General features: G+C 29.2%; 1 protein-coding gene across 1 annotated transcript; it reads right to left on the reverse strand.

The window, feature by feature from the left end:
* Positions 1-27,618, reverse strand: LOC142330359 (enkurin-like). Its single transcript, XM_075375585.1, has 5 exons — positions 27,475-27,618; positions 15,215-15,463; positions 9,879-10,105; positions 4,732-4,872; positions 1-388 (listed from the first exon to the last, which is right to left on the reverse strand). The coding sequence occupies exons 2-5, from the start codon at positions 15,435-15,437 to the stop codon at positions 113-115; spliced, it is 867 nt and encodes a 288-aa protein (XP_075231700.1). The 5' UTR covers positions 15,438-15,463; positions 27,475-27,618; the 3' UTR covers positions 1-112.
* Between the last annotated feature and the right edge of the window lie 273 nt (positions 27,619-27,891).

Raw genomic sequence — 27,891 nt, forward strand, 5'->3', positions numbered from 1 at the left:
TGCCATCTAGTTATTGCAGAGTGGAATTAAAAGTTGTACATTAAAATACACACGACATTAATTAATCATTGTTAAACAAATTTTTATAATTATTCAATAATAAAGATGCAAATCACACAGATTGTTTCCTACAAGAACACTGCACAAATTTTTTATTCATTTCCTTCTGTACATCACCATCCCAATTATAATCATTACAATATTGATTCAGTTTTCTATTTTCATTTACATATATTAACGGATTTCTTTCGACTATTTCAATATCTTTTTCAAGTTCTTTCAATTCTTTTTCCAGCTGAGTTTTACGTTTAATTTTTGGTATTGTGTCAGTTACCATAGGTAATAACTGAAATTCCTTTTGTAGATCACGCCAATTCTTATGTAAACCCTATTACACAAAAAAAAAAAAAAAATTACTTTAAACAACTTCTGTACATAATACTGATTTTTTAAAAATAAAACTTCTATTTGAATCACAATAAAAAATTAAATGTTTTTAAAGTCAAGCTACAAAATGAAAACATCATAAACTATTAATTATTTCCCTTGGTATACAGATAAATTTAGTAACAATAAACTAGCTGTAACTTACTTCTAAGAATTAATAATTATCAAAAGCGTTAAAAAAATTATATGGGAAGGACATGAGAAAATGGCATAAAATTTCTAAACTGTTTTATTAATCAATTATTTGAATCAATCATAATCCATATTTTATTCTAATAAACCCAACTAAATGTTTATTAGTAATTTCTAAAATTAAAATAAAATAGTATTTTACATGCTACAGATATCAATAATCATTTTAGACTCTAATATGATATCTATTTTACAAAATAAGCTCATCTTTGGAAGTTATAACTTACAAACAATTTAAAAAAGAAATAGTTTTATATCATGTTATACTGTTCTTTTATGTGTTATTTTTATGAGTTTCAACCTATTTAAAAACAAATCTACAAGAATTATAACAAATTATGCATTAAAGTATACTGTACATTTTTTACCTGTTTTTATGGAAGTTTTATTTCAAGATTCTACAACCTCAATAATATAAAACATAAAAGCTATTTAAGTACAGGGTGTCCTATATAAAAGTCAACTCATTAACTGGCCTTCTACAAAATTTGAATTGACTTCCCCTTCATTTTACTGGAATGAACTCATCTGACATCTGAGTATCACACCCACGGGAGAAGACTACTTCTGGTAGCCTTAAAGCGATCAGAATACTTTTAGTGAGAAGATGGTGTTTTCACGGAAGGAATCTGTTTTTATTACAACCATACTTGAATACACGATCAATGACTGGAGTGCAAGAATCTTTTTTGCTGTAAGTAGTACTGAGACAGACCAATTTCTAAAAATACATCAGTATTGAGGTCAGTGACTAAATTTAGACAATTGTGACAATTTGGTGGTTTTGTTAAAGACAAGAAAGAGAAAAATCAAGGAAAATGTTGAATACAGCAGACTTGGTCACTCAAATGAATTACCAATTACCTGCCTCATCAAAAAAAAGAAAAGATTAATGACACTTTTCAACTAAAATTAATTTGCAAAAAATCAAATATTCATCGAGTATAATACAGTTAAATTTATGATCATCGAATTCAACCGATTGAGTGAATTCAAGTTATGGACTTATTTTTCTCTGACAAGGCACAGCTTCACTTGAATGACTATGAAGTCTATAAATAAAGTAGTCAGGCAACCAAAGTGGCAACACTGTAAAGTTACTAGGACACATATATGAATAGCTGATTTATATTAGATAATATTTTTAGTCTATTGTTGCCACGTGAGACGTAAACAAACTTTTCGTGAAACGAGTTTTTGTTGTGTGTTACAAAAATGAGTGATACTAATTATGAGCAACGTTATGCGATCAAGTTTTGTGTTAAACTTGGTGAGATAGATACTGAAACTTTTTCAAAATCGAAAAAGGCATATAAAGATTACTCTCTGTCACAAGCCCAGGTGGTTTAAAGCATTTTCAGATGGCCACGAATCAGTTGCAGATGATCAACGCTCTGGAAGACCGTTAACGTCAAAAAGTGACGACAATGTTGAGTGAATCAAGAGACTTGATACAGTACAACCAGCGATTAACTGTCAGAATGATTGCACAACAATTGAATTTGAACCGTACCAGTCCATCAAATTTTGACAAATGAATTGGACGTGAAATGTTTGTGTAAAATTAGTCCCAAAAAATCTCACTGTTGAACCGAAAAACAAGTGTGCTGCGACCTTCCAGGGCGAATTGAAACTGATCCTGATTTTCTAAAAAAATGTTATTACTGGTGATGAATCTTGGATATTTGAGTATAACCCAGAAACAAAATGCCACAGCAAGGAGTGGCACACTTCAACTCACCATGTCCCAAAAAAGCAAAAATATGAACAAATCAAAAATCAAAACCTTGCTATAGTTTGTTTCTTTGATTATAATGGCATTGTTCATAAGGAGTTTTTGCCTACAGGATAGACTGTAAATCAATATGTTTACCGACAAATTCTTAAAAGACTGCGGATAAGAGTTGCCCACCTGACACCAGCTATCACAGACAATTGAATGCTGCATCATGACAATGCACCTTGTCATACTGCACTCTCAATTAACAAGTTTCTGACAAAGAAAAATATTCCAGTAGTTCCTCAACCACCTTTTCACCCGACTTTAGTCCCTGCAACATTTTCCTGTTCTCGACTTTAAAAAACACCTCAAAGGGACATCATTTTGGAACAGTAGAAAAAATTTAAAAAAATATAACCAACTATCTGAAGGATATTCTGACATTGGTCCAACATTGCTTCTAAGAGTGGAAAAACCATTTGAGCGTTGCGTGACTTCCCAAGGGAACTATTTCGAAGATGACACGAGTCAATGTATAATTGGATTGTAAATAAAAACTTTTTCTGAACCAGTCTCATTACTTTATTTACAAACTTCGTATATAAACAATCAAAACAGTAGGATTTGAAGTATTATGAAAAACCAAGTCAGTGTAAAGGAGCATGTTATGATTAACATATTATCTGTATATCTTGTTTCTATAAAATAATTTCCAAAATTTGAATCTGTTACATGTAGTGCCTGGATGTGTCATAGGTAAATGTGGACCTATCTGTCTGATGCTGTATATAGTATGATCACTTCAATTTAATTTGTGTACTTCTGGGTTTCTATTCATCAAAGTTTATTTTTTTTAGTTTTCTATGAGATCTTATGTATTTTGTTTTGAAAATAACATCACTTTTTCCTGAAAATGTTGTCATTTTATACAACTTTATTGATATATGTAAGAGTTATGCATTTTCTGTTGCATATCAAGTATCTATAAGCCAATTACTCACCAGTTGTTTTATTCTGTCGAATTCTTCAGTATAGAAAAGCTGACAAAGGTATGTGTTATCAGGTGATTTTACCATTTAACAAAAATAAATGTTTGTGTTGTGTAAGTTTTCTATATATTTTAAAAGTCTTTCTACCTATTTTTACAATTAGTGAGATCAAACGATTTGATATAAGGTCTGATCAAAAAGCAACAAGAATTTTTAATTGTATGCATTGTATCTTGTCAATTGAGTTGATTCTCTGTATATTGATAGTATAATCAGTAATGTACATGTTAACTTTCAGCCAGCTGCAACGCTTAGTTTGCGTTTGACTACAATGGAATTGTTCATCAAGAATTCCTACTGCAAGGCTGTACTGTTAACAAGGAGTCCTACCTAGAAGTTTCATGCAATTTAACTGAGGCAATCTGTGGAGAAAATGATCTAAACTTTGGTGAGACAACGTGTGGATTTTGCACTACAAAGCACCAGTGAACACTGCTTTAACTATCCAAAAATTCTTGGCAGAACATAGCCACCCTATTCTCCAGACATGGCTCCCAGTGACTTTTTCTTATTTTTCAAACTTAAAAGGAGACTCAAGGGGCAAGGTTTTTCATCAATAAATGAGATAAAAGCAAAATTACAAGCTGAGCTCAAGGCAATACCTAAAGAGATGTTTCACCAGTCTTTCTCGACTGTTAACTACATTAAATAGCAGAGGGAGAATAATTTGAAGGAGATGGGATAAACATTGAAGTACTTGTAGAAAAGATTAAAATTCTTGTTACTTTTTATCAAACCTTGCACATTCATGCTCTGGAGTAAACTGTAAATAAAGTGTAAAAAGTAAATTTATAAAAGAATATGAGTAATGTACAGATAGTCCTACCTCATATTCCTTTGTACAAGAACCAAAACAGTGATGCCAGAATAATATTTTCTCTACTTGTTTCTTGCTGTGTAATACATATCAATAAAGGGATAAATGTATATAAAATAAATGGGAAAAAATATCATGGAATGTATAGAGATTTAATTTCCTGATACACCATTTAACACTGAGACCTACAGATCCCTTTTTTCTTGTCCTGAGGTTGTGTACTACCAGCCTGTATAAAGACAGATATTGGCTTTTTGTTTTTCTCTCAAAATTTTTACAACTGGTTCACCTATTGAAATGGTAAAGATGAATTTTTTTGTGATTTACACACTTGGATATATTTCAACAGAAAAAGATATTAACATAAATTTAAAAATAAAAAATTATTGAAAAAATGTTTAATGGGGGATCCAATCCTCATCCCATAAAGATTTATCTACTACAAGTTACAACATGATCCAATGAATTTGAGAAAATATATTTATAAAATATGAAGTACAACTAACCTCTAATAATTCTTGTCTCTCATCTTCAGTTATATACCTCAATGGCGGTCGTATTTTTGATTCTTTCTCTTTAATTCTATCTTCAATATCTTCAGCTTCCTTTTTCCTTATTAACAAATAATTAGGAACCTTACCAAAACCCTAAAATATTTTTAACATTATAATTTTAACCATTGTAATTTTTGTAATTACATAACTAACATATTTAACCAAAATCTTAATAACTTCAGAACAATTAACACAACATTCTTTAATTTAACTCCTTCAATGTTGGCAAGTAAAAAATCTCAAAACAACTCATGCTGCATCACCTTGGACCTAGTTTGCCATTTCACATGTTACTTTGATCTCATCAGCTGTGTTTGGCCATTCAAAAATGATAAAATAGTTTTATACATTTTATAAATCTTTTTGTAAAGTGTAGACACAATTTCAATGATAAATTTTTATTTTTATAACTTTTTATTCTTAAAAATATAAATTTGTTAATATTTTAATTTTTTTCTCATAATTTTATCTTTAAAATAGTACATGTTGAATGTTAATAATTATTAAACAATTTAAAATTTAAAAAAATCTTTTTTACAAAATTATTTTTGAAATTTGATTAATTTTTTCCTGGAAAAGAAAAATTTAACATAGGTATTATGATTTCCTGTTTTTTCTTTTGATTTTTTTCAATAGAACTCGAAGATGTTCAGGATTGAATCAGAGGTGTCAAGTACATAATATTTATAGTAATATTAAAAAAATTAAATAAAACATTAAACGACATTAAAGATGTATTAGGAGAGTTGCATTGTGATAAATTAAGTTGAACCCACCGGGTTGGTCTAGTGGTTAACGCATCTTCCCAAATCAGCTGATTTGGAAGTTGAGAGTTATAGCGTTCAAGTCCTAGTAAAGCCAGTTATTTTTACACGGATTTGAATACTAGATCGTGGATACTGGTGTTCTTTGGTGGTTGGGTTTCAATTAACCACACATCTCAGGAATGGTCGAACTGAGAATGTACAAGACTACACTTCATTTACACTCATACATATCATCCTCTGAAGAATTATCTAAGCGGTAGTTACCGGAGGCTAAACAGGGAAAAGAAAAAAAAAAATTAAAGTTGAACTTAAAAATTATTAAATTTTTTACTGATAATTTTTTTTATTACAATCAATATATTAAGAAAGTAATGTAGAAAGCAATTTTTTCATATTGGGATTAAATGTTTAACTGGGAAGTTGATAAATGTAAAACCTTATTTTTTTTTATTTTTATTTTTTTTAAATTATCACTACTAATCACATAATACAATCTCTGATTTTTTTATTTTAATTTTTGCCTCTTAAATATTAAAAGGCTTATTTTTACATAAATGTATATAGGATTTAAGAAGCTCATTCCATTAATGTCTAGATGAAAAAATTAAACAGAGTAAAACATATATATTATCACTATGTATTACATTTATCAATGACATTGTCAAGTGTAGCGTATACTTCAACAGAGCTGTTTTTGTTGCTTTTTGTGATAAACAGGTAAAGAGGATTTATTTTTTATTGTGTTCAAACATAATAGTAAAATTTCAACATAACTGTGTTGGTACACTATTTTGTGAAGAACATATTTGTTATCGCTATGTATGTGTTGTAGAAAGAATTCAGTTAGGATGCTAGAAATAGGGGAACCCATAGAAGGCCATCGGGTTGGGTAGAACAAGGATCCATCTTGACAAACTTGAACTTTATGAAATATATAAACACAACAATGTACTTAATGGACATCCCAACCCTGTAAGGGAAGACACCCACCTAGTGATGTTCCAGTCGCCACCACCACCCCTGTTCTTAGCCCTGTTGGGCTTTAATTGGAACACTAATGAACAGCTACACACTATAAAACATAGCTTTTGGCATTTTATATATACCCACCTAATTAGAAAAATTGATACAGTTTTTTTTTAAATGTATAAAAATTAAGAAACAATGCTGATCAAGCAAGCACTAATTAGTGAGAACGATCAAAAGGATAAATGAAAATGTTTTGAAGAAAGTTATTAAAATATAATTTGTAAAATTTGGTTTGATTTATTATTTTCAACTATTAATTTTCAAGTGAAATAATAAACTGAATTTTTATATTGTTTTCAATTTGAAAAGAAAAATTGAATTACTAGTAAACTTATGATAATATTCTTATTTTTATAATAAACAAATTAGAAATTAAAAAATTGAATGAAAAACCCAGAATTTAAAAATTATTAAACTTAGAGAAAGAGTAATATATGATGCAAGATTATAAAAATCAGAATAACTGAATTTTAATTTTATTTAATTAGTTCTGTAAGTTTTAATAAAACTTGTTTTCTTTCCTTTCTATAGGAAATTTAACAAAAAAGAAAAAAACTGTGAATTAATTATATGAGGTTAATAAAAAATTTATGTAATTTTTAATTTCTCAGATGGAATTATCTGGATAAAAAGTTTTTTTGTTTGTATATTTGTCCTTAACATCTGCCTAAGTGTGTCTCTTAATGATAGATGATTTGTAGAGTACAAAAGGGCTCACTAGGATGACTCCAAACAAATCCACCGGGTTGGTCTAGTGGTGAACGCGTCTTCCCAAATCAGCTGATTTGGAAGTCGAGAGTTCCAGCATTCAAGTCCTAGTAAAGGCAGTTATTTTTACACGGATTTGAGTACTAGATCGTGGATACCGGTGTTCTTTGGTGGTTGGTTTTCAATTAACCACACATCTCAGAAATGGTCGAACTGAGAATGTACAAGACTACACTTCATTTACACTCATACACATCATCCTCTGAAGTATTATCTGAATGGTAATTACCGGAGGCTAAACAGGAAAAAGAAAAGGATGACTCCAAACAAATTTTTTTATTGTAAGGTCGTAGACAGCACACAAACATATATGTATATATATTGAAAAAAAAAAAAAATATATATATATATATATATATATCAAGGACAAACTGCTGCAAGAATGCAAAAAAAGGTTGTTTTAACTTAAAGTTTGGTTTTTGTTTTATTTTGACATTAATTGTTATTATATATCTTAATGAAAGACATTATTACTTCCTCAAATGGTACAAGACAAATTTGCATAACAAATGTTCATGTATTAAATGTTTTTGTTGATATTAAAATTATTTGGTTTGATTCTTAACTCTCACTTCACTTTTATTTTTATTGTTATCTTATTAACAGATTATGAGCCGATAAACTATTAACTAAATTATAAAAACCAGACCACATGAAAATATTCTTTATTTTGAATATCCGTAGGAAAATGGCAACAAAATGAATAATTAAAAATGTAATTCATTAAAAGAAATTAAAAATCTGATATAAAAAAGATAAGTTTGCTTCTTATCAATACAAACATCGAAATGAATGTGCATTTTTCATAACATTGTCATGTAGTCAGCCCTGCTTGTAGCTGTGGATTGTTTTTTTGTGATCTGCTATAATAAAAATCATTTATTTTGAATATCCGTAGGAAAATGGCAACAAAATGAATAATTAAAAATGTAATTCATTAAAAGAAATTAAAAATCTGATATAAAAAAGATAAGTTTGCTTCTTATCAATACAAACATCGAAATGAATGTGCATTTTTCATAACATTGTCATGTAGTCAGCCCTGCTTGTAGCTGTGGATTGTTTTTTTGTGATCTGCTATAATAAAAATCAAATGTTCCTGTACTGGAAAAATTTATGGATGCATCCCTGACTGTATATATATATATATATATATATATATGTGTGTGTGTGTGTGTGTGTGTGTGTGTGTGTGTGTGTGTGTGTGTGTGTGTGTGTGTGTGTGTGTGTGTGTGGTAACCTTTTGCCAGAAGTGATATCTATAGTTTACAATATGTTATTAATGCAGGGAACTTTATGTTATTAATTTGTAGAACTTAGGGAAAAATAATAAAGATACCTGAAGAAATGAAAATATTTCTGTTATCATCATTGCATTATTGTTAGAAATAAGGACCGAAACAAGAAATATGGGTTCATCCAATAGTAAAGATAAGAAACAATGAAAAATATGAAGAATTAAAAAAATTTATTTGTATATCAGGAACTACTTTTTTTTTAAATTACTCGTGATTAGGTATAAACAAACTACTTCTGTTTTTGTAACACATGTTATAAGATGACTTCCTGACAATTTATGATTTTGTAAAACATGAAACCAACTGGTTCAGTTAGCTAAACACGAGTTATAACTAAGAAAAACACTTATATGAGAACACGTTAATTAAACTTTATTAGGGATGACATTAAGGTAGATAACTAACAACATACTTATTCTTCATTTAAATCATAACTGCATATACATTCCTTATGTCAAATTATAATTTTGGATACATATTTATGATTAAATTAATCAACATATTAATTAAACAGTTTACAGTTACTGCTATCAGCTACAATTCTGTAAAATGAAAAAAATTCATGAGCCAGTTGGGTTCTGAAAATTAATAACCGACAAAAAGAAATAAAAGAGTTCAAAGTTGAATGCCTTTTTATCACAAGTAACATCATCTAAACAATATTTCTCTTATATGGGAAAAGGAACCAAAAATACTAATAACAATTGAAAAATGCAAGTTTTTTCCCGAGTGCACAACAAAGTGTCATTATCAGCGCCTGGACATGATATTTATATTGGAAATAAATAAATATTAAAAATTAACATTGGTATAAATAGCTGAAACATACTACAGAAAATTCAAATATTTAGAAATAAACTTATGGCCCTAAGAAATCATAAAATATTAGATAAAATTGTTTTGTTGCTCCCTAACATATTTTGCCCATTAGCCCCTACTTTAAACTTGCAACGCAATGCCGCATAACAGACACGATCCACAAGAATGTGGTGTAAAGTTAGTTGGCAGTCGCAGCAAACACAAATGGGTGCATCAGTTTGAGCGAGCTTAGATATCCTATTCGCAAATGGCAAATAACCGCCTCTTGATGGTTAATCCTATGAGGTGCTCCATAGTGACACAGTGTTTTTAACCGGACAAAGTTTATTGTTGATGGTAACATTCTATTCAGTTTATCACTCATCAAAAAATGCAAGTAATAATGCACATTATTTATATAATAAAAATAAATAATTACCTCTTTGAATATAAAATTCGGTAAAAGACCAGACGGTTTTAATTTTTGTTTGTTACCATAAGGTGTATCCACTAATGCAGGAGTAGGTTTTTTAGGAGTTGATTTAATCATATGTATTATATTTTGTTTCCGAAAATTTTTCTCCGATGCTTTATCATTTTTTTTCGGTTTAATTTTAAATGATGGTACTGGTGGTTTAGGTTCCAAATTAATTGGCTTTTTATCTTCTAAAAAATAAAAATAAAAAATTAATCAAATACAAGTACTACAATTAGCGTACAAGTATAATATTAATTTATGATTAAAAAATTTTTAAACTGGATTACAAAAGTAATTTATTTACTGAAATTTCCTTGACAATTAAAGTATGCAGAACCAATGATGCAATTTTAAAAATCAAAGGTGATAAGAATGAGGAAAATAAAATTTACCAAAATATCAAACATCAATTTTTTGTAGGAAAAATAAAATTATTATATGAGAAGCATTTTACATTAAAATAAAAGGGAAGACCTGTGTCAAGAGTCTTTTTTTCAAACAAACGACACATAAGTGTAAAAGCTTGTGGCAAGAAATTAAAAAAAAATTTAATTATTACAAAGAGAAATTTCCTTGCAGCCCCCACAACACTAACCGTAAATCTTCAGTTTGAAAGTATCAGCTTAAATTTGTCTTCCTGATGTGCACTCCTCTCAAATGTCTAGCACCAACTCTGATATTATAGTAATTCATAATATTATTATCATGAAAATCACATATCACATCGATTGAACCAGCACTGCTTGATTTTACTACTTAAAAAACAAAAACAAATTAAAATGTCACATCCCACTATTAACAAGCGACAAGTTTTTTATTTCATTTAAGTGTAAAAAATTTGTAAACTGCCAATGACTGCTGTGCGTGCCCCATTGCCACCATAACCGGGTTATTATCAACAACTATCTGGGAGTCAATTTTCCGAATTGCTCTTCTAAATAATTCTTGAATATACCATGCAGCAGTTAGGAAAACATAATCTAATTTAACCTTTATGTGCAACTGAAGAAGAGAATCTACAAGATCTTTACTGGGCTCTTAAATCAGAAGCCTGTAAAATTTCATTAAAAGTACGGTATTATAACATTTAATCTCATACAGAGATCCACCCTTTTAATTAACTTTTATCTAGTGTTATGCAGGCTGGTTCATTCCAATGAATGAACCAGCAGCAGTCTTACCACACTAATTTTCTAATCAAAATTAATTATTACTCTCTACAGATGAGCATCCAACAATCCATCCTTGTTCTAATTTATTATGAGATGAAGATCTTAGCAGACCTTACTGTCACTCCCAAGCTGCTAAAACTAAATAGAGATTAAATTATTTTAAACATTACTGAGATAAATGATCATTTTTTTGTTAATGCACTTTGATTCTAAACATAGATGTAACTACTTAGTACTGTAGAAATCACGGTTTCAAGAACTAAACTTATTTTGGCTGATACTAAGGGGTCAGTTTAAACAACACTAGTGAAACAAATTTCAGCTAGACCATTAACATAAAAATTATGTATAAAAATCAATCGGTTATCAGTAGTTTGAACACTATCATTTCACCATTAAAGGATGAAATAATAAAATCCTTCTTTACTAGATAATCAAACATCAACATCAGTACAGGACTACTTTGTTCATCTTATTTTGTGCTGAAGAACAATTTTTATCGTAATAATTTTTTCAATTTAAACAAGTTTGTTAACTGCCAACTTTCTTCCACTAAATCAACTTCTTGGTACACCGATTATATTTTGTATCAACAAATGACCTTAGGGAGCCTGAGCGTATTTTTTATTGGCTCTAGTAAAACTAGCAAAAGTAATCTGTAAGAGAATCGGTTGATAAAAAATCACTGACCAGTAATGCAGGGTGTACAAAAAAAAAACTAAGTTTAAAGCTACTTAATGTCTCTTAATTTTGATTTATAGTAATGAATCACAAAATAAAACAGTAACACAGTTTTTTCCAACAAGTGTTCAATGCGAGTACCTTTCATCGTGCAGTACACATCCAACCGATAGGAGAGTTCATCCTACACTTTAGCCACATGTTTGGAGCAACAGAAGCAAAAGTGAAATGAGATAGATGAGTAGGTAGCAGAAGCACATACACAAGAACCTTGATAAAACACCAAAGGAAAAAATCACATTGGGTCAGATCAGGCGACCTCAGAGGCCACCGCAACTCTGTCATCAGGTCCATTCGACAAATCCAGGGATGGGGAAAAAATCCCATACAGAGTTGGCCGATGAAGGAGCACACTATCTTGTTGCCAAATAAAATTCTCTGGTCCATCTTGCAGTCAAGAAAAGAGCTCTGTATGCAGCATTTACAAATAAGTAACTCCTGTTATGCTTGGTTCAATAAAAAGGTTGACCTGTCAACTCGCTGTGGTGATATCACACAGAAACATTTAATTTTGGGGAGTCCTATTCACATTAAAAGAATTCACGGGGATTTTCTTACCTCAGATACAGATATTGTGTGTTGTCTTTTCCGCTAAGATAAAATGTTGACCTATCACTAAACCACAACACCATCATGAAAGTCATCATCTTCATGCTGCAAGTTCAAAGCCTGTAACAGTTTTCTAACAGATATTTTAGGACTAAGCAGAGAAGACTCGCTGGCCAACATTTTTCTTCAGACACCCTTCGTCGTCCTGTACTCTTTCCTTTACATTGACATCTGGTCGTTTCGAACTGATTAAGCCATCAACAAATGTTATTGTCGCTTGGAGTTATCACAATTAAACTTTATACGTTATGTATGCTGAACTTTAACTACAGATTTATATTTATATTTAGCGATCTGCAATACATAGAAAGCTTTCGGTTCAGGAGTCATCATTTGATAATGGCGCCATCAGGTGGAAAGATATGAAATCAATCTGCAGCCATGCGTGCAACTGAAACTGCTTTTCTTTCTCCTTGATTCTAGCCTTAAAGCAGCACTGTACATCTAACCCTAGAGATATTATTACAAATTAAAACCCAGGTATCCTCTTTTGTATACCAAGTACATTGCTCCCGTCCTGGTAAAGATATCTTGCCTTCCTGAAGAATTGTACGTAGGTTGGATGCCCACTGCTTGTGAAGGCTATGAAGTATTCCTTTTTTTGCTGAAATTATTTGTTTCATTACGATCATACTATCAATGAATCATTTTATAATTATCCAATTTTTTTGGTCCATGTAAATGTTCTGTGGGTCTAGGTTGAATGAATATGTGTTATGGTTGTGGTGAACCTGTTTTTCATCCTTGGTATTTGTGTAATTTATCCGAGATGACTTTGAACTATTCAAAATTCTGTTTGTAATATGGTGATTGTAAAAAAAAATAGAAAACTAAGAGTAAAATTTTTTATCATGTAAAGCAGAGCTGCCTAATCTTACCTAATACATAAATACCTAATATATAAATATTAGCTAATATTATACTATATTATATTATATTATATTATATTACCTAATATATTTAATATATTATTATTAATATATAAATATTACCTAATATATAAATAGTACTTTTTAATTAAAATACACTGCATTTACACAGTCAAGCCATCTTGAATTTAAAAAATGAATTAACAATGCGGTCTTCTTGCAGTGTCCAATATACTCAGTTATCGGGCCACCTAATTTATTTGAAACAGTAAATTAATATTGTAAATTATACACAAATTGTATATAATTTGTTTGTTTATTTAATATTAATTAATTGAGGTTAGATAATGTTAGATTAAGTTTAGTTAACCCACCAGGTTGGTTCAGTGGTGAACTTGTCTTCCCAAATCAACTGATTTGGAAGTTGAGTTGAGAGTTCCAGCATTCAAGTCCTAGTAAAGGCAGTTACTTTTATATGGATTTGAATACTAGATCGATTGAATACTAAATCTTTGAATAATAGATATCGGTGTTCTTTGGCGGTTGGGTTTCATTTAACCACACATCTCAGGAATGATCGACCTGAGACTTTACAAGACTACATTTCATTTACATTCATACGTATTCTGTGAAGTAATACCTTATGGTGGTTCCAGAGGCTAAACAGAAAAAAGAGAGGTTAAGAGTTTAGTTAGGTAACATATTTTCCATTTACTCAACTTTGTATATCAACCTAACCAAACAACCTTTTTTTTAAGCCTCTGAGACCACCATTATTTATTGCCTTAGAGAATAAGAAGAGATCGCAATTGCCATGCACAACCAGAATTCAAACCTGGGACCTAACCTAGCGCTTGCTTTGCTTGCTAACCTCGTCCAATTGTAACATCAAACATACAAATTACATATACAATAGTATGGCATGTACTATAGCGGGTAACCTCATGATGTTGGTAGACCACATACTAAAGTAACACTAAATTAACTTGATTTTAATGAATTAATAATAATCCACATACACTATATAGTATCAACAAATAAATCCATAGTTATTAAAACTTCTCAAAACATTATTTTTTTTTTTTAATTTTTAGCATGCATTTCATATCACATTATTTATAGAAAAAAAATGTTAATTTAACATTACTTTCCAGAATAGATAACTGTAATACTCGTGAGATTCCTTACAGTTTGCGTGTTAAGAAATCAAGCCCAGAAATAGACTGGAATTTTATACAAATGTATTTAGGATCCTATCCTATTTCATGATACTGATAATCACAATCATTTTTCTAAATAATTGTATAATGAATACTACTGATCAAGTCATAAAAACAGAGATTTGTTTCATTCTGGAAAAATAGCGCCATAAATCTAACATAACCAAAACATTCTAATGTTGTATTAAAAATTGGATCATCTCAGTAAGCTTTTAGCATCTTCAATCACTGAATTTGAACTTACCAAACAGGTTCAAATAAATAAATCTTTGGGTAACTGCATAAATATATATTCTATATAATCGAGTAATAAAATGCGTTTCAAAAGAAACTGAACAATGGGAACAGGACTAGACATCTGTAAAAGAAGATTACTTCTACCATTTTTTTAAAGTTATTCTGTTAATCAAAAACAAAAAAAACCATTATTAATCTGTAAGCATTAATTGATAAAATGAAGTGCACTTTGACTTTTACACTATACTTAAACAAAGAAAAATAAAAAAATCTATACAATAAGTGTTTACTCTAACAGATTTATATTAAAGGTTTCATTCTCCCCAAACAAAATAATCATCATTTGCCTCTAGTTAATCAACATTTATTTTATCAAACTTTAAAAAGTAAAAAAATTATTATATAATAAACAGAATGTATGTACAACTAAATTAAAGATCACTACTTACCAACATGAGGTCGTCTAACAATTCGTGTTTTTTTCTTTAGATAACATGATGGTGGATTAAGTTTTATTTGAGCATATCCCATAGTTTGATGACATTTCTTATGACTTAACTTTTCGTCATGTACTTTTGATGAGAATACAGAGTGATGCAGTGGCGGTTTTAATTTAGCCACTTTCACTTCAGGAATAAGTGATTTAATATTTTCATCAAATTCCAGTACCATCTTTTTATTTTAATATAAACACAAATCTATAAAAAAAATTAAATTAACATTTTATCAATATCTTGAAAACATTTTAATCAATTTTTTTATAAAATATTATTCTAAACAAAAAAATAAATTTATAAATATTAAATTATACTGATATAAATTTATGTAGCTTTACAAATGTTTTGTTTCACACACACACACACACACACACACATGTGCATGTTTATATATAAATCTATACTTATAAATATGATTGGTTTTACAAACATGTTTCTCAATAAAAATATTTAAAAATTTAATTTTGAAGCATTTGCTATTATCAATTTAAAAATTAAAAATTATATTATAAAAAAATATTCATATATATATATATATATAGAGAGAGAGAGAGAGACACTTGTAGGGGGCATATAGATAGACATAAACAATCGTTGCCAGCTTAGGTTTTGATTTATCATTATTACAATGAATCTATCACTATGCATTTTGAAATACTCTCTTCCCTACCTTCTTGTTCATTATGAAACCTACTCTTGCCTGCTCCCTTTATTTGACGTTGAGTTAATTATTCAAAAATCATCTGACCAAAAGCTGTTTTTCTCTTCCCACCAAACCTCGCTAATTCCTACTACATCTAAATTTAACCTATTCCCACTTACCTCTTTAAGTTTTCTAACCTACCAACCTTTTTTAGACTTTAACATAACATGACCTGACTTGTAGAATGTTATTTTTTAATTTTCTGATGAGCCCCTTCCTTAAAGTCCCCACCCAGAGATTCAAACAGGGGACTTGTTTACCTCTGGAATATATTACCAAGGAAGGTGCCTCCATCTCTGTTAGATGAAAATGCAGAGTTACATTTTTTTGGAAAAAAGCAGCTGTAGTTTTTCACTGTTTTCAGTTGTACAGTACACAGAAGATTGGTTGGTGTTGATATGGCCGTTTAAGTCCTCCTGACCTACGCTCTTAACAACTACTGAAAGAGCTGGAATATTCCTTAGTCTGGCTCTCAGCAGATACCTCTCCGACATGGTTGCACTTTTGGTCCAGCTACTCTGTATTACTGAGCACTCAAGCCCTCACCATCAGCAAGATCTCATGTTTCATAGAAGGAGAAGATAAAGTAAGAGCTCTTATTGATTCTGTACTTTGGTGGATTGTGCTGAATTTAGTTTATACTTTTGGAATATATATCTATATGTACTTACTTATCTAACAAATAAATACACTTGCAAGTAACAATTTAAATCACAATATCCTTATTTTTTATACTGCTATTCCACTCTAATAGATAGTAGTACATTACGAATATACTGAGGACAATTTCCAACAATGACTTTATGGAATAATATTAAATAAATAAAATTTCATTAAAAAAATATATACATGTTGATTGTAGTTTTATTTTCTTAATTAAAATTTATCTATAAACAATAAATACTTGAAGATATCATTTAATAAATATATGAATTATATAATTAAGTTAATGACACGATAAAAGCCGTTCTGGGTGTTGATGTACGACTGACTATTATATAAATAATCTAAAAACAGTTTTTACAGTCCATATATCTACAGGAAACTTTAATTTATAGTGAACGTTTTAAAAACTCTACCAGAGTATGGGCTAGCTTTCATTCTAAATCAAATCTAATTCAGAGACTTCCAATGAATGTTTTTATATCATTGGATACAGTGGTGGTATGTGAATTAGAACTGTTTACTGTTTAAGATGTATTCAGCCTATGTTCAATTATATTTCTTTGTTCATTTAGAATTTTACTTTTAAATAATTGTAGATTTTGATTTGTTTAAGTATGTTTAGTCTTTGTTCTTCAATGTTTACACACAAGGATTTCATATGGTTCCTGATATCTGTTTTGTTTTTATTTGTTTTTGATGTTAAGTGACTCAATTCAATAATATGATTTGCAAAAGGTGGATTCAGTTGTAGAAGAATCAAGTATTTTTAGCATTCTTTGTACTATGTAAAAATCTGCACCCTGATTGTCCTATGTAAACCTACCATTGTTAGAGTATTCAATTTACCTGGTATTTACAACTTCAATAAATAGTTTGTTGGTGAGTAGGTTGTTATAATTATATAAGTACATGTAAAAGGATCACTGAATCAATTCATAGGGTTATTTTACAAATCAGTATAATTTTATACATTATAAAATAGTGTATCTTTTGTAACAATAAGTCAGGAATGTACAGATAATACAAAATTAGTCAACTATAAATATATAAAACAAGAATTATTAATAAAAAAAATCCACAAAGATCCACCAAAAACTTGCATCTTAAATTAAAATGTAAAACAGTTGACAGCAGACACCAAAAATTTTAATCTAAGAATATGCTTTTATACTTGGAAACAGAAAATGATCTAATGATCTATGATAATTTCCGTGGTGGCGTCTCAACCTTTAATTCAAAGGTCCCTCTTTTTGAATTTCAATCAGCCTTATAATTCTTTTTAAAAATGTCTACACCATAGTCCCATGGAGAAACTTTATGTAATTAAAATTTTTAATTTGTAAAATTATATGAGGTATTCATTTTAACGAAAATATAGTACTTTAAGGTAAAGGATCACTTAAAATGAATTTTTCTTAAAAATAATGTGTTTAACCAGGGGTTACATTTTAGATGTAAAGATGTAGTGCAACATCTTATAAAAATGTTTAAAAAATTAAATTACTATGTATTATAGTTACATAACTACAATTATAATATATAGCTTTAGTTATATTATCTAAAGTAAAATGTGAGAAAAAATTTTTAGCTCTGTTAATTTATACTGTAAATGCATTTTTTGGATAAAATAAAAAATTATTCACATAAAAAAAAAGCTACACAATTGCTCTAAAATTATTTCCTGTGAAAATAGTATCTATATTAATTTCAGTGAGTAATCAATTTTTTAATAGGGATCTTTCATTATGCTTATCAAAGAATATAAAAATGTACATATAAGAACTGTATCTTTATCAAATTACTGCTATTTATTCGAATAGGAGATTATTTAAAATACTGAGGGGCCTCCCAAAACATAAGGTTCATCAGGATATATATACATACACAAGTACATATATATATATTTGTTGTCACAGCAGCTCCACTGCTATAAAAAATGAAAACCAAAATAAAACAGGGATAAACGTAGATAAGTGTTATATATCACAGACCAATGTGCAAGTAAGACACATTTTTCTCTTTCATATTCCACTTTAATATACTTATTATTTTGTTTATGTTGAAAGAAAAAAATTATAAATACTAAGAAAGTGGAAAGAGGGATGTGGAGCAAGTTTGTAATCCATAGTTCACAGCAGTAGATAGGAAGTTCATTTTAAAATAACAGTAAAATTTAAAGTTATTGACTACTTGAATTTCTCACACAACAAAAATATATTTTTTTATACAAACATATAAACCTTAACTCATTTGTTAATGAAACTGCAGGTTTCCTCATTTAATTGAGTGTAACTACAAATGTAAATAAATCTAAAATACAAAACAGAAATTGGGAAAAATAAATAAAATTAAAAGTTATTACAGTATAACTGAGATTAAGTCAAATATTAAGTAACAATCATACTTTTAAGCAGACATTTATAAATAAACGTAAATAATGGCACGGGCAAATTTCATTTCACTTCTGAAAAATAAAATCTATAAATAACACATAGTTTATATTTGAATATTTTCATAAGAGTATACAATGAAAATTATATTAGAACCACACGGGGCAGTTATCAATGTTTTGAGAAATCTAACCTAACAATTTACTTCGTAATTTTGATAGCAACTGGTTTTTATCTTTAAAAAAATACTGATAACAATTACTCAAGTAAATCAACCTTTTACCTGATATTTTTTTTAAAATTAAATGAATTTCGATGAAAAATCAATAGTATATAATAATTTTTCAGCTCCCACAAACTACGGTAAGTACCGAATGAATAAATAAATCTGCGACCATAGCAACTCAAATACTGCAGCTAATACCGCATTTTGGCCACAGCCTGCCTGCCGTATTCACTACTACATTCTTCGTAACATTAACTCAGTAGTACTACGGAGTTGAAGGCAGTTTACCTTCCGTTTTCAATAATATGAAAAGAAATCCATCTTTACTGCGCTATGACAAGTACTACTCACTATTAACAATACGCGTAACCTCGGTAAATATTGCTATAAAAAAATTAACTAAAAGCTCGTTTTCCCGAAAGTCTTACTATTTACAAAAGGAAGAATCCTGCCAAAATTTTGAAAAATTATTCTTCAAATGTTATTTGCTGTAATTTCATTAACCTGAATTTTATTTGCAAAAATCTATTTTGCAAGAATGTTGTTCAGTAGAGGTTGGAATCGATTTAAATCAACACAAATTGTGGGAGACTTTAAATTTTATTTTTTTGAAGTAAAATTTATCCTCAACAATACAAGCACAATGTTTTGTTTGGCGGTGATGGCTCTTTAAAAATCAAATTGTTCAAGAAACGGAGTCTAAAAAGGCTTTTATACATTTTAAGTAAATTATCTACAACTTGAAATTCCATCACCGATTTAATAAAAATAAAATATTTTCTTTAGAAACACCAATATTAATCTAGTGTACAGGTTTTAAATAAAACTGATTACAAAACAGAATTTGTTGTGCTGTCCTACTTGTACACTTAAATAACTGGATTACATTATATATTTTTAAGTATTAATCCAAAATTTAATAACTGTCCTTTGTACAAGTGTTTTACTCCAACAACAACCTCATAATATATACTATAAAAAGGGGAAAGTAAGGTAATAGTGAAAAAAAATTTTTCTACTGTTCTGGTTTCTGACTCAGGGAACTGAAAATGAAAACATTAAGTATAATCTGTTCATTTGAAATTGTATGGGTGTTAGTATCTCCACTGAGATTAATAAATCAAGATCGACTGAACAGACATCTTCATATTTAGTAAGGATGGCTTCTACATTTGCTGCATTGTTATTATTATTAAATTGTAGCTTAAAGGTCTCAAAGAGGGGGTCTACACCTTTTTGAGAATGTAACATAATTACAGTTTAATTTTTAATTACCTCCCTTTATTTCAGGAATCATATCTTATCTAGGGATGGTCTTAATGAAAATTTTACTAGTATGTTTGAATTTTGAGACTTTTTTTAGAAAAAAGATGATTTTTTTTCATATAAAATTTTTCCCAAAATTACAACTAAATTCAAAAAAATAAGGTTTATGTAATAATTTTCAATTGTCTTCAGATCAGGTGTTTTTGGTTCACGCACAGTACATTCATAATTGTTGCTCTTGTCAAATTTTAAAAATTTAAATTGGATTTTGTGATACTGCTTTGATTAATATTTTCACAGTTTCCTTCAATCCTTTCGACCAAATGTTAGCAAGTACCTTAATTTATCCATGGAGTACCATATGCACATATTCCTGATATGATGTGCACAATGTATAATTTTTTTTTGTTCATATGGACCACTAAGGATCACATTTGCATAATTGTGTAGAACTTCTTTTGTTTTTCCAATATTTTTTTACTTTGTTGTTTTTCTTCCGCAGTCCACTTTCTTCCTACATTCCTCTTATCCTTCTTCTATGGAAACTTAGATTCTTTAATCAATTTTCTAAATCGGTTACTATTTAAAAAGGTTTTTTGGAGATTTTTAAAATTTTTAGATCGTTTTCTACTTCTTTAAACCAGTTAGTTTTAATAGTTCTACTGTTACAAAAATTAAATATTTGTTTTATTAATCTCTTTTCACTCAATCTGTATAAATGCCCATAAAATTGTAGTATTCTTCTCCAGATGGTGTCTTTTATTTTTCCGTATTTTTATAAATTTCAGCTTCACTTTTTAATTTATAAATTCTGTTCTGGTAATTGGGTCCATATACATTTCTTAAATTCTTTTTTTTTTTTTAAATCTTTATCCAAAAAAATTTCCAAACACTCAGCGCCTTATAATACTTCTGGAAAAATGACTGTTTTGTAATATCAGATTAGAATTTTATTATTTGGGAAGTAGAATTACTAAAGATGGACGAAGCAGCAGCGATATAAAATGCCGAATAGCACAAGCGAAACGAGCCTTCAGTCAGAAATATAATTTGTTAACATCAAAAATTAATTTAAATGTCAGGAAAAAATTTTTGAAAGTATATGTTTGGAGCATCGCTTTATATGGAAGTGAAGCTTGGACGATCGGAGTATCTGAGAAGAAAAGATTAGAAGCTTTTGAAATGTGGTGCTATAGAAGAATGTTAAAAATCAGATGGGTGGATAAAGTGACAAATGAAGAGGTATTGCGGCAAATAGATGAAGAAAGAAGCGTTTGGAAAAATATAGTAAAAAGAAGAGACAGACTTATAGGCCACATACTAAGGCATCCTGGAATAGTCGCTTTAATATTGGAAGGACAGGTAGAAGGAAAAAATTGTGTAGGCAGGCCACGTTTGGAATATGTAAAACAAATTGTTAGGGATGTAGGATGTAGGGGGTATACTGAAATGAAACGACTAGCACTAGATAGGGAATCTTGGAGAGCTGCATCAAACCAGTCAAATGTCTGAAGACAAAAAAAAAATATCAGATTCATCATAATCATGAAATAATTTACTTATCAATGGCTTTTTCAGTTGGACCCTCAGTAGTTTGTAGATTACTGCAAGCCATAAAAGAGGTTTTGATAACTTTCTGACTCGCTCAGTTTCTTGTTGATGTTGAGCTAAAATATTATCCCGACTTTTAACTGTCATTCATCGGTTTTGACAGCTTCCCAAAATTCTGGCAGTTATTAAAGTATATCTTTTACATTAATAACATTGAAAAGAGCATGGATATTCCCACTAACCGACTTAATTTTATCTGACAAAATTATCCAACATCATGAATGATTTATATAGCAGATTATCTTCACACAAAAAAAAGATCTTCATAAAACCATTTTGTAAATCCATCCGTACACTTTTTTTTTAGTATACTTCACAGGACGGGAGTTAATGTTTTTAAAAGCTCTTGGGTGTTAGGCTTCATCAATGACAACAGACTTACTAAACCCCAATTTATTTGAACAGTAAGTGTGATAGTTAAACCTCTTTTTGCTTCACAGTACCCAGGAGCTGACTTTTCTTCTTTAAAAACAGAGTTTTGATGATATTATTTTGTCATTTAAACCAGTTTCATCACATCTGAAAACCTTTACTAAAATTTCAAGATTTCAGCATCGGTTATTTTCTTAATTTTGTAGTGTTTTCACTGACAAAATGTTATTAATTGTCTAGGACTTCAGTCGATCAAGCCAACCCTGATTAAATGTAAATTTCTCCCCATATTTAAAAATTCCAAAGCATCGGCATAGAATTGGGCCTGATAGTGAGCTACTTTATTTCAAATTTGGTTGAACAGCAAAAGTAGAATTTACATTTTTTCACATTTTTTTTGCTTGATGGCTCTAATTTGTGTATCACTACTAACCTTTGCAAAATCGATCTTTCAATTTCTATTCCGAGTTGGATTCAAAGCCTCTTCAATTGTCCCCAGTCCAACAATGACGAAATAAATAGCCTCTAATTTTTATTCTGTAGTAACCGACTTTTATAAACTTCCAAGTCTCTGTGGAGAAGTAGCAAATCACACTTACAATATGACAGTAACTGGTCCTTTACTATCTATTTTTACCAGTTTATTTATTTGGAAATTTTTTTATTCTTTTTTTTAGTGAAAAATATTTTATCGTCATAAAGACTTGCAAGATTTAATATTCAAAATGATTTATGAATAAATTATAATGTATAACCTATTATTACGTACAACTTGTTTTATTATGTTCCATTATATCAGAATATTACACTATTTTTATACTGGCAACCGAAATGAAATTTTTATCCATTAAGAAACAACACAAGGAATAAAAAATGTTAAAAACAAAACAATATCCACACATTTCAGCTAGTACGGTAAAACAAAATAACTGGTTTTTACCTGCCCGTTCTACTAATTTGAAAGTGAAGATCACAAAAAATCTAATTGTAACAACAGAAAATTATACACATTAGAACAGTCTGCTGATATCGGTTCATTCATAAAAAAAATACATTAAGAGAATTTATAAGAAAAATATTTCAAACATTATAAAACATCCCGTGAAAAATTAGCAAAATGTTACAAACTTAGGAACTTTGATAACATGTTAAGACCGTAAAAAAATGAGATTATTTGTAAAGATATTACAAGTATGAAAATACATAATAATTTAACATACGATAAGCATTATTTATTTACTGAATCACACTCTCTTCCTTAACTTAATAATGCCTGTTCCTATTCTTATCCATTTTATCAGAATTTTCAGATTGCTACTCCTACATTTTTTTATCTTCATTCCAATTTCTAGATATCTCAGTTCTTCGATAATTAATACTCATTCTCCTAATTCTACAATATCATCTGTGAATAATTAAGATTTGATTTATTTATTCTGATTTTCAATATTTCCTTCACTTTCTAGAATATTTGGCATACATAACTAATTTATAATAAGCAGTTTGAGATCTTCCTATCTACAAAAGCCATAATCATATAATCAATATTACTATTATTGCACTTCTGGGACATGTTTTTAGTCCACTGAATTGTTTTATATATTTTACGTCAGCATATTGTTACAAAGTGAGAGTAATTTTCCAACAGCGATAGCAATCTTGAGCATTATCAGCAGTAACAGTAAACTGTTAATCAGATGATCTCAGGGATAAACCGGTAACTAAATCTTCTCTTATCAGTCTTACTGCTTTACAACAAAATAAAAGAATTTTAGTATTTGGTTTTTTGAGGTGCAAAAAATATGTTAATGACTGGAGAAAGTTCTGTTTTTAACAGATTTTTATAATTCCAAACAAATGACATATAACCAATTATTGATAAGTACATATTTAGAGTTGCTATTCGTTTAATCAATTTTGGAAAAGGTTAAATATAACCGTAATAACTGGCACACTTTGGCATTAAGAAATATGTTCTTTCAGAATAAGAAACTTGTAATATATATATATATATATATATATATATAACTTGATAGTTTATGTCGGTGCAGACACAGTAATTGTACAACCCTTATCATGGCTATACCACTAATATTGTCATGACTCTTTTAGAAACTAGTAACCTGTTAGAGAAAGGTTACTGTATTTACACTGACAAATATTATTGCCCCTGAACGAGCCCCTAACTTTGAACGAGTGAAATATTGATTTACAGGTAATGTCACAAAGAATATAGGAATAGTATTAAAAGAAATTAAATAAAAATGAAATTTATGCTGTGTATGATAAGGTGGGAAAAATGATGTTGTTGAAGTGGCAAGTAAACGAGATGTCTTGTGTTTGACAACTACGCAAATAATTAGAATGAGTAGAAGTAGCAAAGAAAGAAAGAAGGTAATGGTTCCAAAGACTGTCAACGATTATATTTTTATGGATGGAGTTGAAAGGGTGGATATCAAATGCTGAGCGCATACCCGCTCGAAAGAAAACAACAAAAAGGATGATATAAAAGCAGTTCTGTCAACTTTTAAATATCATTATATTTAATACTAATGTTTTACATAAAAAAAGTGGTGGCTAGTACAATCCTCTTCAAATCAGAGAGCAAATTGTTGAAATGAGCAAACAAGGTAAGCCCTCTGTTGAAGATGATCGCTTTCATTCTCTGTGTAATGACATTTCCAGTCATATTCAGATACAGAAAAAACAAACACAAAACAAGATGTTTGTATTACAAACGCATACAAAAGGAATTGCAATATTATTGATATGAATATGATGTCGGTCTTTGTGCTTCTTTTAGAGATATAATAGATTACATGTAGAGATATTACTGTTAATCCTGATGAAATTTTAGATATTATGGCGAGAAAGAAAAATCGACGATTAGCTTTATAATAATTCATAACTTTTATTGGAGTGTAAATGTGTGAGCGTGAAGTATATGTGAATTATGAAAAAAAATGATATACTAACATTATGATTCTTATTTGCGTAGTAAATTATGTATTAAATCTAAGCAGATGTTTTGTGTTTCTCAAATGCAAAAAAAACCGTTTCAATATAAAATAATTTTCATTATTATTATTTTACGATCATCATCAGCCCCTTACACAATATGTAATGTTAAATTACATAAACTTTAAAATACGTATAATATTAATACAATGTTGGGTCTTGTGTTTATAAAAATAATCCGTTTTAAAATAAAGGTGCCGAATCCGTCAGCCTTTGTATTTTTAACATGCCAAAATATTAATTTCATAATAAAAAAAAATTAAAATAATTTAATGTTGATATGCTGTCGATTCAAATTTGTTAATAGATGCACTTTGACGCGTCAGTAGAGTATTTGTTTTAGTAACGCGGAAGACATAACAATTTTTATTCACCCGCTGTCTATCTGAATGTAACATATGTAGCAACGGTTGTTAGGAAACCGAATTCGCTTCCTCACTTCGAATACTACAATCTTTCAAGGTTAGACAGTTAGAACTTAAATGCATCTTTTTTTTCAACTCGCTATGTATCTGCCAACGTCTGTTTGGCTACTCTGTACCAGCGTTTGCTAGGAAACCGAATCCTCCCTTCCTCATCATACAACCATTCAAGGTTACACAGTTAGAACGTAAATGCATCAGTTATATTCTGTATTTTATAAAATTATAACTATACAAAAATATAAAATTAAACCCTTTAACACTACAAACGTTTTCATCACCGATGTATTTATTTTTTTATATTCTATTTATTTATTCTATTTTTTATATTTATTTATATTATTTCGATTGAAATTACTGAAAAAAATGCTTGTTAGTCAAAAATTGGATTGCGATAGGAGCGATGAGGGAAGCTTAACTCCAGATTTTTAATATCCCCCTCCATAGATTTTTGAAAAACTCAAAAAGTTTTTGAAATGCGTTTTTCTCTGAATCTATCCATTTTAAAGAAAAGTTTTTCAAACAAAAAATGTAGAGGACATTCTCCTCTATAAATAATGTCTTTAAAGTTAAGCCGTATAATTTAAAATTGAAATACTAGGTGGCGCTGAAGTTGGAAAAAACGGTTTTTTTTCGGTTTTTTCACCGGAAAAAATTGTTTTTCGTCTGTATTGCATTTGGAAAAGTTGTTAATCTCAAAAAAACAGACAACTTTTATTGAAACAATTTTCTTGTACGACTTAGCATTCCAGAGTTATAGCGATACAACGGCAACGCAGCGGTCCTATTGTTACTGTAGCCGGGGAGATAGGCATTGTTCAGCGACTAGACCGGTTTCGAACACGTGCCCGATTCACAACATTTTCACACTTTCAAAAGCTACAGCTCCAAAACGGTGAGTCGTACTAGAAAATTGTTTAAATAAAAAAAAGTTGTCTGTTTTTTTGAGATTAATGACTTTTGGAAAACGCCTAACATATGGAAAAAACATCAATCGGTAGGTAAGGATTTTCAAATAAAAATACAAATTGAATGTACTATGTGTAAAGTATTTCATACTGAACAATAAAGGCAATTTACCTTTCTAAAATATACAGCTAATTTATTAGTCACCAAATGCAGACGCAGGTAAAAGATTTTGTTATTAACAGAAATCTAAATTTTTTTAAAACAAAAAACAGAATTTCAATAAAATATTGACACCCGAAATAATTAATAAGTAGCAACTATTAAAACACATTTAAGTAGAAATTAAATACAAAAAATTTAGTCTACAAAATAATCAGAAACGTCTCTTTTAGTGTATCGATACTTACTTGAAAGCAAACTATTTTTATTATGTATAAAGTAATCAATATAAATTTTATTTTATTTAAATTAAAATATATTTGATTAAACTATAAATAATCATTTGTTAAAGCCTTATAAAGTGTGCAAATGAAAAAAACGTTTAGTTCATTAAATTCCGACAATTACTGCTAACTTAACCTAACTTTGTAATTAACATACATGCAAAACACATTATTAAAAGAACTTACCTAGTTTACATGTTGAATTCTTTTCTGAATGGTCGTTTAGATTCATATAAATTATTCCTAAATATATACTGAGTTCGCCAAATACAAATAATCAAGTAAACAAAATCTGATACGACTTTAATAACGACGCTACAGATCGTAAAGAAATATTATTTGGTGTATTTGACAACTTTAATCGTTAATAACAATAATATTAATTTAACAAATTATAGAAAGAAAAGATTAGATAATATATATATATATATATATATATATATATATATATATATATATAAGTTTATTTTGTGGTTTATTTTCCCTACATTGCTTATTATTGGTAATAATATTATAAACAAATATAATTTTTCATCAACGTAACACATTTTGACACACGCAGTTTTTTTTTGTTGACGAATTACGGCGCAAACCAGATGGGAA

Source organism: Lycorma delicatula, chromosome 9 (assembly GCF_047948215.1).
Source record: "Lycorma delicatula isolate Av1 chromosome 9, ASM4794821v1, whole genome shotgun sequence".
In the NCBI taxonomy this organism is placed as follows: domain Eukaryota; kingdom Metazoa; phylum Arthropoda; class Insecta; order Hemiptera; family Fulgoridae; genus Lycorma; species Lycorma delicatula.

Excerpts from the sequence above, each read along its gene's own strand:
- LOC142330359 (XM_075375585.1), bottom strand. The coding sequence starts at position 15,437 with ATGGTACTGGAATTTGATGAAAATATTAAATCACTTATTCCTGAAGTG. Across the intron at positions 4,873-9,878 it reads CGAATTTTATATTCAAAGAG|GGTTTTGGTAAGGTTCCTAA; the intron begins GTAATTATTTAT and ends AAAATATTTTAG. Across the intron at positions 389-4,731 it reads AGAGACAAGAATTATTAGAG|GGTTTACATAAGAATTGGCG; the intron begins GTTAGTTGTACT and ends TTTGTGTAATAG.